Genomic DNA, 16843 nt, shown 5'->3' on the forward strand with positions numbered 1-16843 from the left:
GTCTGCAGGTAGGTATTTGGGACAGAAACAGTGGCTGCTTTTGCCTCTATGAAAGCAACATGCCCTCTGAAACAGCACTGCTGGGAACTGGCCTTCAGCAGAATGGGAGTGGCAGCAGTGGCAATTTTGCCACCTACAAATGACACAGAGACAGAATAAGAAATATTCATTGCCCCTTTGCTAGGGGATGCTATGTCAGGTTTCTCAGAAGAGTCCTGAGCTCCACAGACAGGATGAAGCAGCAAAAGTGAGTGTCTCACCTGGCTCCTCTGGAAAGAGCCGTTCAGATGAAAATGAAGAGTCTAACCCACCTCAGAAAGGTAATCAGGAAAGATCACGGTGATGATGAAGGTAATAAGAAACAAAGGTGAGAAGAGAAAGGCATGGATCAGAACATGAACATCATCTCTAGATCTCAGCCCTTGCCTGGGCTGTAATTCTAGTTCTATTATTGACAGTGCACAGCAGAAGGGGGTTGTAAACATCGCCAAGATCCTAACTCTGTATTTTACTGAGTTGATGAAAGACACTTTAGCTGCTGCATAATGGAGCTCCTAGAAGAAATATTCTCAGCTATTCCACACCCTCATTGTTCCAATTAAAGGCTGAACAAGCTTTAAGCAAATGGTATTTGCAGAAAATAAACATTCCAATTGGAAACATATATATATATATGTATATGTATGTATATGCCTTCATTATTTAAAGGAAAGGAAATATACCTAGGCTTCATCCATGTAGCACCAAGGAGAAAAAGTAGAAAATCAAAAAATGCAAACTTCTCTCTTTCTGTACTTTCTAGAATTGTTCCTAAAAAGAGCAGTTTAAGAAAATCTCGAACCCTTAAGCCAACTCCCAGGGATGCAAATTCATGCATGTGGTACCATTGGCAGCCCCTAGGAAGAAGTAATTCACAGATGCCTAGGAGGTGCCACCTCACCTGGCAAAGTCAACTTCTATTCCACTACCTCTGGTGAGTCACCCAGCAGCATAACCAGGAGCCAGCGATGGTGAACTGCCCTGTGAAACAGCCAGTAGGTCTTATGTGGCAAGGTGGCTTTGTTCCTCCCACCTTACTGTGTCTGACAATTGCACTCCATCTTGAATCTGCCCGGTTACCCTGATCGGATCTGCAGCTTAAAGCATTGGGAGTCAGGAAAGAAAGAGTAACCCCCAACTTTTTGCCACCAGACCTGAAGCACGACAAACCTCAGGCATGTCAGGCTGCAGTGGAGGGCAGCTAGCAGTGCTAAACCAGCCAGCAGTAGCTGCAGCTGAGAGCATGCAGGTGACCTTCACTGCCTCCAGGTTCCTTGGCTCTGGCTGTTGTAGTCACGCTTGAGCTCTCTGCTGTTTGACTCAAGTATTTGCACTAATCAGCAAGCCTTGCCTCCCCTCCCTAAGCATGAAAAGCATGCATGGACTGGAGATAGCTGATGGCTAGGAATTCTGTCTCTGTGGAGAAAGACAAAACCACAAAGAATTTGCTTTCACAAAACCTAAATTTATTTTTGAGAGCCGTTACTAAATAACCACAAAACTTCCAGCTAAAATCAATTAATTCTTTCCTCATCTGAATAAGGCTATTCTTTAGATACTTAAAAACCTCGTCCCGAAGCTGTCAATAGGCTAGGCTCATAGGTCTTCTCCTTGAGAGATGTCTGTCCTCTAAACAGAGGGATACTAAGTCTTACCTCTAAGACTTCGATAATTGGCTGAATAAAGACTCATTGTTCATTTGGAGATAACAGGAAGCCAAAGTTCTGCTGCTGGATCAAATTCTTTACTCTTTATCCCTTAGTAAAGCCTTGAGCTACATTAATTTGAGTTCTAGGTTAGAGTTAATACAGGAAAATAAGACCAATAATGTTTGACATAAGTAGAAGCTGCCTGTTTACTTGATATAATTTAGAATAAGGATACAAACTGTCCTAGTTAGGAATAGTCTCATCACCACAAAGGGGAAAATACTTTTTATTATGAAATTGCCATATTGAGCGTTTAACTTTGCTTTCAGTTAGCATGTACCTGAATACTGGGTTACTGTTTTAATCTGAAGTTGCTGTTTTTAAAAAAATAAATAAGGAGCAATGTTTCAAGCAGAAGATAAAGGAAAAATTATCTTTTTAATGTCAATCAATAATGCAACAGCCAGCACTGAAATAAACTTTCCTTCTCTCCCTAAACTTAAATGTGGGGGTTTGGAACTCCTCATGTACATTACTGTTTGAAAAGCAGAAATAATCAGTTTGGAAAAATACAAGAAAATATTTATTTAGATTAATGGATTTTGCAAACACTGGCAAGAATTTATTTTAAAATAACCTGCTCCTTTAAAGTGTATAACCTCTTTAAAACTATACACTAAATCTTCCATTTTAAAGTTTCCCCTGCCTGTTGTGTATTTTAGCATAAAACATATAACTCAGATGTCCACCTGCTGATATTAAAAAAAATAAAATCAGTTGCTTTAAAAATAAATAAATTAAGTTGGTCAAAATTATTGGAATAAGAAGAGAACTGTGCAGGTACGTTTTTCACCTTCACAGCTTGTCCTTCTATGCAGACACTTGATCCAGTGAAAAGCCATAGCATTTGTGGGTTCTGCCCATAAAAACATTTTCAGCTTAGTTAACCAACTCTGGACTCTTACTTATTAAGCTGGTGGAAACCTGGGTGTGTATTTTTCACTTACTTAAGCCCAACTTAAATTCACTTAAACTAAACGTAGCTAACTCAAGCCTACTCATGTATTTATCCTTAATCAGTAGGTGGTGCATTTATATAATGTATGCTAAAGCATTGCATATATATAATATATATAGTATATATAGTATATATATTTTTATATATATATAAATAATTCTAGTTAAATATCAGTATATGCATGCATATAATTAGGTTTTAATTACATTTATTTTTTTCCAGCATAATGTAGAAATTGGCTTTCAATACACTGCTCCAATCTCTCCAACTTGTATTTTATTAGACTATTTCTGAATTAAATATCTACAACCAGATCCAGCATCTTATTTTATTATTTTTTTAACACTTAAAGGACCTAAGTCTTGTCATCTTAGAGGCACTTCACTTGACAGTTGTCAAATCTGCTGATTTAAGAACAGCATGTCCCAACATGCTTGGGGAGCAGGATGTGGCCCTCACTATCCATGAAGAACTGGTTGGTGACCTGGTACGGCACTTGGATGTGCACAAGTCGATGGGGCCAGATGGGATCCACCCAAGGGTACTGAGGGAACTGGCAGAGGAGCTGGCCAAGCCACTATCCATCATTTATCAGCAGTCCTGGCTATCGGGGGAGGTCCCAATCGACTGGCGGCTAGCAAATGTGACGCCCATCTACAAGAAGGGCCGGAGGGCAGACCCGGGAAACCACAGGCCTGTCAGTTTGACCTCAGTACCAGGGAAGCTCATGGAGCAGATCCTCTTGAGAGTCATCACACAGCACTTGCAGGGCCAGCAGGCGATCAGGCCCAGTCAGCATGGGTTTATGAAAGGCAGGTCCTGCTTGACGAACCTGATCTCCTTCTATGACAAAGTGACGCGCTGGGTGGATGAGGGAAAGGCTGTGGATGTGGTCTACCTTGACTTCAGCAAGGCTTTTGACACCGTCTCCCACAGCATTCTCCTCAAGAAACTGGCTGCTCTTGGCTTGGACTGGCGCACGCTTCATTGAGTTAGAAACTGTCTGGATAGCCGGGCCCAAAGAGTCGTGGTGAATGGAGTCAAGTCCAGTTGGAGGCCAGTCACTAGTGGCGTCCCCCAGGGCTCGGTGCTGGGGCCGGTCCTCTTTAATATCTTCATCGATGATCTGGACGAGGGCATTGAGTGCACCCTCAGTAAGTTCGCAGATGATACCAAGTTAGGTGCGTGTGTCGATCTGCTTGAGGGTAGGAAAGCTCTGCAGGAGGATCTGGATAGGCTGCACCGATGGGCTGAGGTCAACTGCATGAAGTTCAACAAGGCCAAGTGCCGGGTCCTGCACCTGGGGCACAACAACCCCAAGCAGAGCTACAGGCTGGGAGAGGAATGGTTGGAGAGCTGCCAGGCAGAGAAGGACCTGGGAGTGATGGTGGATAGTCAGCTGAATATGAGCCAGCAGTGTGCTCAGGTGGCCAAGAAGGCCAACGGCATCCTGGCTTGTATAAGAAGCAGTGTGACCAGCAGGGCTAGGGAGGTGATCGTCCCCCTGTACTTGGCTCTGGTGAGGCTGCACCTCGAGTACTGTGTTCAGTTTTGGGCCCCTCACTACAAGAAGGACATCGAGGTGCTTGAGCAGGTGCAGAGAAGGGCGACGAAGCTGGTGAGGGGCCTGGAGAACAAGTCCTACGAGGAGCGGCTGAGGGAGCTGGGCTTGTTCAGCCTGGAGAAAAGGAGGCTCAGGGGCGACCTTATTGCTCTCTATAGGTACCTCAAGGGAGGCTGTAGCGAGGTGGGGGTTGGTCTGTTCTCCCACGTGCCTGGTGACAGGACAAGGGGGAATGGGCTTAAGTTGCGCCAGGGGAGTTTTAGGTTAGATGTTAGGAAGAACTTCTTCACTGAAAGGGTTGTGAGGCACTGGAACAGGCTGCCCAGGGAAGTGGTGGAGCCACCGTCCCTGGAAGTCTTCAAAAGACGCTTAGATGTAGAGCTTAGGGATATGGTTTAGTGGAGACTGCTAACGTTAGGTCAGAGGTTGGACTCGATGATCTCTTCCAACTCGATGATCTCTTCCAACCTAGAAATTCTGTGATTCTGTAACATCACAGGGCTGGATAAGGACAGGCTGACTGACGCAGACTCGATGCACGAGATCAGGCCTCAGATTACCTTGGAGACCCCACGTGCAGCATCCAAGGGAAGAAAGCCCACCGTGCAGCTGTGGTAGCTCCTTCCTGTGGAAATTTGCCCTTGCAAAGAGAAGCAGCAATCCCTGTCCTTTACTGGGAAAGGCCAGCAAAGCTCTTGGAAAAAACACTAAGGAGTAAGATGAAGACATCCTGAGTAGCTTATATGAGAGTTTTTCCCAACAACCACCAATAAATGTTTGCTTGAAGCTTTTATATATAAATGCTAGCTGCTGTGCTAATTTTTTAGCTCACAGAACAGATCTGTATAATTCTTCATTGTTTTAATTAAGTCCTTGGGCTGCAAACATATTTTTACCTGGTGTTGTAGATCAATCTGCATCATCAGCCTTTGAAAACGACAAAAATGTTAATATTATTATAAAATTGTAACCTTTGTAAACACTTGTAGCCGAATTTTACCATCCTATGTACCTGGGGACTTTCAGGCTTTCTTACCTTTTGGCATCTAAGTACTTCCAAAAATCTGCTCTGTTTCTCCCTCTGAGAAGTTAGTTGCTTTTTTCAAGCCCTACTTGCAAGAAACAAGTGATCCTACTGAATTACTACTTCTGTGGCAAGCATGGGTGTCACATAAGCTGGTAGATTCCTTTCTCTACAACTAAATACAGCAACATCTGCAGCCTGGAACGCAGCCAGTGTCCCACCCTCCCAACTCAGCGTAATTGACATTCCCCTGCAGGCACTGTATTTCTTCTACACAGAAAACAAAGAAATTGATCTTTTTAACACACAGTCATTTGCTACGTGAGCTTTTAAGCTAAATATTCTCCTTCCCTTTTGCTGTTTTCCTACTAAAGCATTTTGAATCACACTGCTTTAGTATTTAACGATTCTACACAGGTCTCTTCTTGTTCTGTTGCTTTCATGCATGTGTATTAATGTTCATCCCTTACATCGAACTGCAGATAAAGCTCCCTTTATAGCTAATGTAAAGCTACATGATAAGGCCAAGTGTCGTAGCAAACACGCTCTGCTAGTTAAATGCACACAATTCAACAAGCCTTTTCAAGTTTTGAGTAGAAATTGTTAAGCCACTCACAAGTTATAAATGACTTGGATTAGCTGGTGTAATAAAACCAACTGCTGCCAGGTATATTAATGATCAGCAGAATGGTTCTAAGAATCCTACCTGGGGAAAGTGAGATTTGCACAGTAGCATAAAATCATATTTAATATGCCTGCAGGTCAGTATTGATTAATTGATACCAGAATATCCTTCCATAGATATGACAAACTTTAGCCTCACCCCTCAGACTTAAAAAAAAAAAAAAAAAAAAAAAAAAAAAGGGGGGGGTTGTTTGTTAATTCTTACCATATTTTGAAGAACATATGAGCAATTAATATGTAATTTCAGGAACATGTGTCACCACTACTACCAAAAGCATTAGTCTTACCATCACCATGCTGGTGACAAATAATGTGTAACCCCTTCCTGTACCAGTACAAGTGTTTGCATGGCCATTCAGTGAAACAGATTAAACTGGTCTGATCCAGGCCAGAACTAATCCAGGAAAGACTCACGAAGAAGCACAGAGGATGACGCTATGCAAATATGAGCATAAAGAATTAATTTTCTAGTTCTGCAGCAAACAGCTTTAAGTTTACGTTTATCTGAGAGAAACTGGGTTTATTTATCCCCACACTGAAAACAGATTAGGAAGACTGACCAATTAATATGGTGCTTTCTAAAACAAAACCAAAATGAAACAAATGAAAAAAACACAAGCAGAAAACGTGATTCCTTTTCTCTTTTATTGATACTGCCAATGTGACTACCTTTACGCAGGCAGATTGCTTTCCTACATTAAACACTTTTTGTATTAATTTGGAAGTAACATTTCGCCCTCTATGTCTCCTAAGGTTATCCAATTAACACACAGTTATACTTTTAAGAATCAGTTTCCACATTTTTCTCTTTAACATTTTTTTTCCATATCTGTGTAAAGGTTACTTGGCAAGAATACATGCATAGGACATTAAATGGAGACCAATCCACCACTAAAAGGTAATGCACATAGAACATAATACAGTACTTCGACATCATTTCAAATAAATACCCACATACAAATGTAGTAATTTTAAATGCAACAATATTTCTTATGAATCAATACTGTAACAGAAGATGGAAATATTAAGTCCCCACATCTAGGAATAATAATGTCTGTGTTTTTGTTTTTGTTTTTGTTTTTGTTTTTTTTTTCCAGCAAACAGAAATCTTTTCCCACTGTCAATATTATTTCAATTTGTACTTTTTTTGAGGAGTGGGAAAGCTCCCCCCCAGCAAGTACCAATTTAATCATTCACATGAGCCTCAACAAACAGCACCAGAGAGGTAGGTACAGCTTGTTGATGCACTTCTGTTTCTGTTTCCTGAAATTACAATGATTAGATATAACATGCAAGAGAAGATATTAATGTTTTGTTGTTCACATTTGCAAACAATACTATGGTTAACTGCATCCACCACCAAACAAAGCTAACATAACATCAATATTCCCAATACGCTCTCTGTACTGTTACCACAAATGTGTTAATACATCTTGCTCATCTGTTCAACATGAGTCCATTTGGTTCCCAAAGTGTATTCAGGTTTGTTTATTTTTCTCCCCTCTATTCCCCTGAATTTGCAAGGATTTGCATGATGAAATATCATTGACTAACAGAATTTTTTACAATTCCTTGAATATATAATCTCTATTATAATAAGACTACCCATTAAAAATGTGCGAAGGGGGAGTTCACTTTGCACTTATTGCTCCACATCTTGACTAAATTCCAAAACAGCCATTCCATTTCTTCGTGTGTAGACCTAGCTATTCTAAGATTCTTCCTTAAAATGATTAAAGGCACTACTGGCAATAATTAACGACAGAAAGGCGCTGATATGTAACACCCTATCATTGACAACTTTAGAATTTTTCTTTCTAAATGTACCATAATTTGGCACAATAAAAATGAAAAAGTAACAAAACAATTCCAATTTGGAATTTAACTGGTACAGTTGTATAAAATTCTGTTAATCAATAATACTTCAACTTCCTAAAACCCAGGAATTCTGGAATTTATAGGTAATACTACTTATTTAATATTTTTCAAGTGCCTATTACTGTTTTAACCAGAGCAAAGTCAAGTTTTCTTCTTGTTACATTGAACTATTCCTAAGAATAATAATACAATATGAAAAAAACCCCAGAATTTGAATACCCTGGATTTCTTAATGAACATGGCAGTCAAAAAAAATCAGTAATTTAAACATATAAAGCTTAATATTTCATAACAAAAAAGCTGCTGAAGCACAGCACACACATAGTTTAGCAGAGCTCCTGTGTCGTTTTTTTTGTTGAAACTCTTTTCTAAACACATCTAGAGCCAAAAAAAAAAACATCTCTGCCACATGCTGATGTAGAAATCAACAGTCACAAGCTGAAGTTGGAGAGAAACTATAAGCACAAGCCACTGCATTTATATAAACTCTTCTACATAAGGAATTAAAGAAGCTAAAGAAAAATATCAAAATATCAAAAGTGCACAGTTTAAGAATCAGATAAAAAATGAGCATCTGCAATGAAATAAGAAATTCCCCCCATCGGAACATTTCTAGTAGATCATAAACTAATATGGTGATCATTACATTTGAAGTAGGTTTCTTCAGCACTTGTAAGTTTTCTTACTGCAGCAGCACTTATAGGTAAAGCTTGTTTGTTTTATAGCTCGAGATATAAAAGAGAAGTTTCAGGTAGTATATAGGAAAAGGTGTTCTCAAAAGTTAGGATCAGGTCAGTGGTTTGCATTCTTTGTGCAATGGGCTACCACTTTTAACCATAATGAAAGAGGGTAAGAAATGTTGTTGCACTGTTGGAAAGGCCTTCTCCATGGACTATTCTACAGCTGAAAAATGGAAGAAAAACAAAGCATTAGAAAAAAAACTGTGTTTATTTCTCAAAGAACTGACAACTTAATACAATGTGCTGCAAAAGCTCCATAGCGGGTTAGTCAGTTGAGGGTATCTGTTAGCTTACTAGGGATGAAGCAGCAAATTTAGCTCAAAGATGCTTTCCAAGCTGATGAAACAACGTTTTATGAGTTTAGCCTGGAAGCAACAGCTTTGCAGAAAGAAAGTTTCTTACAAGTACTGAATAAAGATATGCTGTTCAAGCACAAGCTAACAGCAATGAATGTGCAAGAAACATTTTCAGTGAAGCTTTAGGTTGTCCAGAAACATGCAGGTCAGTGTATCATGCAGGCCAATGCAAAGAGCAGTATCATTCAGAACAGCCTGCTTGCAGAGGTAGGTGACAGCTTAAGAAATTTTCCATGCTTTAGCCCAACCCATTGAAAGTGATATGAAAGACTTACAGCAAACGTACATTTTAAGAAATTGTTAATCAATAATTACAAGCCTCAATCTTAAATATAATCATCATCTAAAAATACAAACAGCAGGATCAAGTCACCTTACCACCATGGCTCATTTCTTTTTCATAACAGGTGCTAAAAGTTTAACCATAACCTTATCAAGCTCAAGCAGCAGTAAGGTTTGTCTTTCGTTTTTAATTTATAGATCCACAGAAATGAATGAAGGTAGAAACGATTACTAAGACTATTGTGCTAATAGCAAAACTGTTCATTCTTGGAACTGAAAAGTGAGAGCCGAGACCAATAGTAATAGTCACTGCCTTGATAACATTGAAATCATTCTATAAAGTTCCAGTTAATTTGAAAAAGCCTACCAATGCATTCAATTAGTTTCTCAAATTTACTTTTTTTTCCATTAGTATTTAGTGAAAATACTGCCAGAGACACAGATGCGGTAAAAAGCTCCCTATCATAGTGGAAGCAAAATTGTAACTGTTTCTACTGGAGCAAGGAAAGTTAGCACTCAAATGCCTGCTTTTACAAAGTATTTTTAAATTACACTTAATGCAGGAATGAGAAGAATAAAGGCCTTTTGGAAGATTGTGCAGCAAAAAAGAGAAAGCAGGATTGAAAATTGTTAAAAGATGTCTTGCTTCTAAAAATATCAAACCTGCTACTTAGCAATATTAAAGCTCAAATTCAGGAGAATTCAATGTTTTCTTAAAAAGTAATAACAGATGCACAGAGCCTATTTTCTAAGGCCAGAATTACTATTAATTTAAACTTCAAGCAGTGCCGTTTGAGCAACATACCAGACTTAAATCACTTGGGTTTTTCCCCCCCTCTCAATATCGTCAAATGTAATTCTGGCATTTGACTGAGGCATCCTCATGTTTATCAGCTTTGCAGTAAAGTTTCCACAATTCCATTTGAAGTCTCATTGTAGGAGTTCCTAAGTCTTTTTTTCTTCCCCCACTTCTAATATCTGGGAAGCTGAAATCCCAAGTGGTTTCCCCTCACTGGGAAAACAAGCTGTGCTCCTTATTACCTTATATTAGTATTGTGATATCTCCTGACTACTTATAGGCAGAGCGGCAATGCACAGGAAGCAAGCTGCTGATCATCTATAAGAAATGGTAGTGAGATGAGGCAGTACCACACCAGGAATATTAGAATGGCTTTATAAAACATCACTATCAAGCAGACAACTGTGCAGTCTCGCATTGCTTTTAAGTAATACTATAGGCATACAAAATTATCTGAAAGAGTACAAAATGAACAGGGCTTTACATTAAAATAAAGTTTGAGGCTAGGCACTTTAAAACTGTTTTAAAGGGGAAAAAAAGTGTGCCTTGTTGTGCTCCACAAATTTTCCACAATTTTAGAAACAACTTTTTCAATCTTTTTTCTCTTATATAGGCACCAATTACGAAGTACACTTTTATATTTTCAAACATATTGAAATTGAGTGGCTAAAAAGGCCTCTGAGAAGTTCAATAGCAGACAAAGGTTTGTTTGTCTTAAAGAATATTATGTATACTAAGCTACTTCATAAATATTAATTAGTGGATGATCTGCTCAATTTCCTGTGCCTATAATGTAGAGCCCTGTGAAACATGTTCTTGCATAATGAATGCAGTATCTTCTGTGTATTTAAAAAAATGATCAGAGCTCTGAAATACTGTCCTGTTCAGATTAATACTGAAAGCTGAGAAAATCTGTTTTGTGACTGACAATACTAGACCATAGTCACATTAGTTCTACACAGATAAGTTGTGTGGCTACAGTAATACATAAAACAGATTCTTTCCAAAGTGTTATGCTGCAAGGAGCAACAGGACACCACAAAGATCCTTTCAAGACATTATATTTTTCCACAGCATAACTTCTTCAGGTAGAACCGTCTACCAGGTAGGCTCCCAATTCGCAAAATTTTAGGTTTTATACCAGATGGGGTAAATATTGCATATTTTTAATATAAATGTGCCACTTTCTTCTGGTTAACCCTCTGAAGCGAGGGAAGCAGAGTGTAAATAATGTAACCTACCATATTTTTTTTCCAGCTTTTATTGCCTGTAAAAGCTTTAGTATGTTGATAAGTGGTGATATGACAGCAAGTTCTTAGTATCTGCCATAACAGGCAAATTAATTTTGGTTCCAGTTTCAAAATGTTCTGAGTTTTCGAGACATACTTCTAATCTTTACACTTGCTTTTTACCACACGTGCTTTTCACCACTACTTAAGTCACACTAGCAAGGGAAGTTTTCTGTTTGCTTCTGTCTGTGAAAGCATTTATTGAAGTCTGCTGCAACCCTGGAGAAAGGATCACATTTGTGCTACACAAACTACAATTAGTAACCAGAGTATATCAGGTGTACTCTTAACACTTACCATAAACAGCAAAACTCATACATGTTAATTGTGGAAAAAGCTAATTCCTTTCCACTATTAACTTGTTAATACCATCCCCGTACTTATGAATTACAGTTAAGACCACCATAATACAAGTTGTATTACCTGGTTTAACAACTTACTAGTACAAGCCAACTCACTGCGACATTAGATAGTGGGGATTTACGCTGACAGTTACAGCATAAAATAAGATGCATAATATGATTTTTCTACACACCTCTTCTAGTCACAATAGATTTTATATTTTTCACTACAAAACACCTGGTTATTAAGGACAGATCCTTCAGACCTGTCTCCGCAGGACCGAATATGACTTACACTAGGGTTACTGCTCTTGGCTTTGGAAGCAGATTTTGTGCGCACCCTTTTGGACTGCTCGTGGTCTAGCTCCAAATGCTCCAGACGCTGGGTCAGTGCCAGTTTCTGCTGGATAGCCATCCGAAGCAAGGAGTTCAGAGTCTTCTTCTCATCTTCAGCTGCTGCAAGCTGACGCTGCATTTCATCCAGCTGTGTGACATATTCATCACATCTGCAACGAAATATATCAATTTTTAGCAATCTCGTTTCCATCTATAAAACATGAATCCCTTGTGTCCAGCAGGTATTAGCAAAGTCTGAAAATTTTGCAGTTGTTTGCATAAACTCTGTTATTCAGTGTGTATGAACATAACAAAAGTACGGAGCCTGGTATAAACTACTCCTGCCTAAAGATGAGTAAGATGTCCTACAGCTAACCTTCCTAATGCAGGGAATAGGCAACGCAGTCAAATTATCTCTGTCTCAAATTATGCAGAGCCTGCAGCAGCTCTAAGCTAGAGACTGCAAAGAGTCAGAGGGGAACAGTCGGGTGGAGTGCTGTAAAATGGCCACTACTCAGATGGCGATTCACACTGAGTGAACAGCACCTGAATTTCATAGGTTGTTACATTACGCAGGGAATCCAATAACAAATTTCCAGTGCAGACTGAACAGCATTGTTATAATTGTACTAGAATCTACTCCAATTCCTGATGAAAAAATAGTGCTTTATTACTGCTTTCTCCATAGCAAGTGGCTTTCATAGTAGTTTTCAACATCAAAATCAGTTTTGACATAATAAAACAAAGGAACTGAGTGTTATTAGAAACCCTGCAGGGAAGCCAAGTGTACGCCTGCAAGTTGTTTCATCTACAGTCATTTTCATTGAGCTTGGAAGCTACTTAACTTGCACAGTGCATCGTGAACAATTTAAAGAACGCATGTCTTTACACACATGCATATTTATCGCACATAGCAGACCGGTTACAGATATGAATATTCATCTTTCTACCCATAGCTACCAGCTGGAATTTACAAATTATCTGCAGAGAAGTTCCTCCTAATGAAATAATGGAAAAGCCCCTGAGTTTCAGGGACATTTACCATTGTTAAGTAATATAAGGATGACAAGGAAAAAAAAAAACAACAAAAAAATGAAGGAAACCACATTGATGTGCAGGTTCATCAGCTGCGCTTATACAATCACGTCCCCTATTCTGTTCTCCCTGACTTCAAATAGCACAATTAGGCCTATATCCCTATCTGTATTTGCTTGGGAAGAGAACAAGGGAAACGAAAAGAACAGAACTTTATCTTGCAATACAAATTCACACCACCACCCCTGAATCCTATCACTTGCTATTTTCTCTGCATAGTTAGACGTACTTTATGAGACAAAACCAATCCATACACCTCCGTGAGTGGAAGCAGACAGGAAGGCAGACTGGCACAGCCCTAGGAGGTCTGAGAAGAGGAAAATAATCTTTGAAGGCATAGCAATCCTTTCTCCCCTCCTATGGAAGGTGGTGTCTACCGCTTTGACTTCCACCAGAGAAGTGCTATCAAAGCCAGCAAGGCACAAGTGGCACATTTCTTCACCCCCAATGCTGCATTTAGAAAAAAAATATATATATATCTATCTATATCTATCTATCTCTTTCTATATATAAATAGATATCTATCTATCTACATCTATATCTATATATATAGATATCTACATCTATATCTATATATATAGATAGATAGATAGATATAGATATATAAATATATATATATGGTGGAAAATAAAACAGTTGCAGTAAAGCAGAGTAGGGACTTCCCACATGGTCTTGTGAATACCCTTAATCCTCTTCTCTAACCATTTCTGGTATTACCCAAACATCTCCTGATCAGTCAGTTGTGCCAAACCTGATAGCAGGGACAAACGCTCATCAGAGCCTAGAAGGCAGTAAAGTAGTCTGCACGTGAGCTCAGCTATAAATAAAACCATGAATTTGACTCCAAATTCAAATGACTGTAGCAGTCATTACCTCATCGAGCTTTCTGTAGGACAAAAGTTTATAACATCAATAGACTGTGGTTAGAAAATGAAGCATTCAGTATTTTGAATACCTGAATTCACTTTTTCCATACATCTCTGTGAAGGAAGTTTTTCCTTCCCAGCCAGCAAAAAGGAAGTGTTATCAGTAGCATGCATGCAGCTGCAATTGTTACTGTACCTGAATCTCTTTTGTACATGTGAGGGGATTTGGGAGAGGCAGGAATGCTAACTACCGTGGCTGCGCCCTGAACCTGTTTTCCTGATCTTTTAGTTCAAATTAAATGATACAGCCTCAACCCCAAATGTTATCCTGGTGCAGGTGTGGCTGCCCAGGGTCAGAGGGACCACACACAATGCAAAACACAGCAACAGTTTCCTTAACAAAACTGGCTAAGATTGAAACATTTGCAGGCACTGTGTGCCCAGGTGAAGTGGGATGTGCCCTACTTTCCTCCCTCCCATTCACTAACTCCCAGTTTAATTTTCTTAACCCAAAAGTTAGCCTCCCTAAGCACCATAACATGACGTGGCTCTAACTGCTTTAGCTTAATGCAAAGCTAGCAGCAGAAGCCACAGCAGCACAATGTGCTACATGGTATGTGTAGCAACATGTTTGTTGCTCTGCAGATAAACCAGTACAATATCCTTCCTTTTCATGATCTCATTTGCTCATGCGTTGAGCTAGTTCCCAGCTGCATACTCAATGTGAAATAATTAGAAGGTCAGAACACAAAGTGTCTTTGTTTTAAAAACACCTTTGAAAAAAATAATGGAGCTTTCATGCTTTAAAAAAGAATATGAAATTAGCACATGCCTGTCGTGCATTTACATGCTCACATTTTTAAGTGGATATTGAACAGAACGCTTTGATGTTGCCAATTTTCTTAGTACAGGTAATTAACAGCAACAGACAAAGAGCTTAAGGAAACATCAACTGGATTTTTAAAAACAACGTCAACTAAAATAAACATCTACACAGAGGAAATAAATATTCCGGATGTTAGATATTATGATGAGAAATAAAAACTAAATCCCCTAAAACTATCTGAAGCCAAATTATCATTGAAAATTTGAGTTGTCTCATTTTCAAATGCTGCATACCACTCCTTCTGACAAGTGCCAGTTATGCCTTATCTCTACAGATTATTTTATTTAAACTTTAGCATGTACTAAATTTGGTACCTTTTCTAGCTAAATTCAGTACTGAATCAAGATTTCTTCTGCAAGTAAGTGATGGAACCAATCATACATAGATATAATTATACTACTTTCCTCTCCTCTGCAATTAGTATGAGAACCATAAGACAATTTCCAGGAAAGCAAGACCACAAGACAGAGCCGTGACTGAAGTAGGCTTCTTGACAGAAGCATCGACTGCTTTAACTTCTACCTCAAGAGACTAAACTCTCAACCTACATAAGAAATTAGGAAATGGAGGATTTAAACTCACTATTTTTCATTTCCATTAAAATCTGGGAAATGTATTAAGAAGATAAGCAATTAAAATGACATGTAAATGAACATGGAGTGAGTTAACTGTAAGGGATAGTAGCCGCCTGCTTTCAACCCAAATCTTTATATTAGAAATTGTAATATTAAAAACTGAATTTTAACACCTTCTTCCCTTCCCCTCTGCCCCACCTGGAAAACCAGGTCCTCTACAAAGTGAGCAACCATTTTATATTGCCAAAGGAGGAACACAAGAGGAGGAAAAGATCTACTGACCGGCTAACTACCATTTGGATTTGTAAGTGGAAGACTGACATTTAAATAGATAATGAGCCATGAGCCACACAGAGACAGAAAGCAGAGGGCTGCCATTGCGCACTGGCAGCAGTAAACAGCCGTGCCTTCTACCAAGCCTCACCGTTATCCCACCCAGTCTGCCTGAGCTCAATAGTTTTGCATATCCATAAAAAGAATATCTTTTTTTCTAAAATAAATAAATAAATAAATCCATCAAAGTAGAATTATTAGAAAGCTTAACCCTAGCATGCTTTGCTTATTTTTATTATTTTTTCAAAAAGCATGTTCCAGGCAGGTAAGTTTGCCACACACTGGTCCAAATTCAGCTGCACCAAAATTCCTACAGATCCAACTGCGGGACCACAGCCCTCTGCTAGGTCAGCATCTAAAAGACTCTTTGGGAAGCATACTCAGTCCATCTCCTCCCTTAGTTTGCACAGCTGGGCACTGTGCAGACCCAGACACCAGTAAAATAAAGGACGAATCCTGAAGAAGGCAAAAGAAAGCACACCTCAGAGTTAGGCAGTTCAGAATCACAGCTAAGCAAGTACAAGTATATCTACTGAAACTTTAGCCAGTTGTTCATTTGCAATTTCTTCCTCAGTACCCTGCATTAAAAACTCACCTGAGCTCTATGTTTGAACCCAATAAATGCTTTATTTAGATAAATCTTTGGCATCTGCACTAAGAACAGAGAACAGTTTATAACTAGCTTTAGTTTTCTAGGATGTTTAAAATCAGCCATGAGTAATCAATGTCCATTAGTAAGAGCTATTAAAGCAAGCAAACCATAAAACTCTTTTGTAGTTTGATGCATGTTGGAAGAACCATCTCCTGCACAGAGCAAGTGATCAGCCCCACAGAGCTGGACACCGCAGCTGTTCTGCACTTCCACTGCTAAAAACTCTCAAGAACGGATCAAGCTTTTGTGGCAAACGCTCTCTCCTGGAATTCAAAAGATGACTACTACTTTTTTTTTAAGATGCATTTTAAAGGATAAAACTTATGATCCTATGCTGCTAGATCGGAAGTACTGTTTGAGCTATCACACATGCAGGGTGTTTTTCCCAGCTCTTCGCTGTAGCAAGTAAGGGGTGGAAGATTTAATCCTGAACTCTC

At 39.1% G+C, this 16843-nt stretch overlaps 1 protein-coding gene across 4 annotated transcripts in view; it reads right to left on the reverse strand.

Moving 5' to 3' along the window:
* Window positions 1-6606: 6606 nt before the first annotated feature.
* The window catches only part of BICD2 (BICD cargo adaptor 2), an 87154-nt gene continuing 76917 nt past the window's right edge, over window positions 6607-16843 (reverse strand). Inside the window, exons 7-9 of one of the 4 annotated variants that reach the window (XM_084530925.1) lie at window positions 12004-12169; window positions 10276-10351; window positions 6607-8759 (exon numbers count right to left, since the gene is read on the reverse strand). In XM_084530925.1, coding sequence (XP_084387051.1) covers window positions 10304-10351; window positions 12004-12169 — 214 coding nt within the window. In that variant the 3' untranslated portion in view covers window positions 6607-8759; window positions 10276-10303. Of the gene's footprint in view, window positions 8760-10275; window positions 10352-11091; window positions 12170-16843 lie in introns of those variants that run through there. The other 3 variants (XM_084530926.1, XM_084530924.1, XM_084530923.1) reach the window with 3 other exon arrangements.

The sequence above is a fragment of the Aythya ferina genome (genome assembly GCF_964211825.1).
Source record: "Aythya ferina genome assembly, chromosome: 10".
NCBI lineage: Eukaryota > Metazoa > Chordata > Aves > Anseriformes > Anatidae > Aythya > Aythya ferina.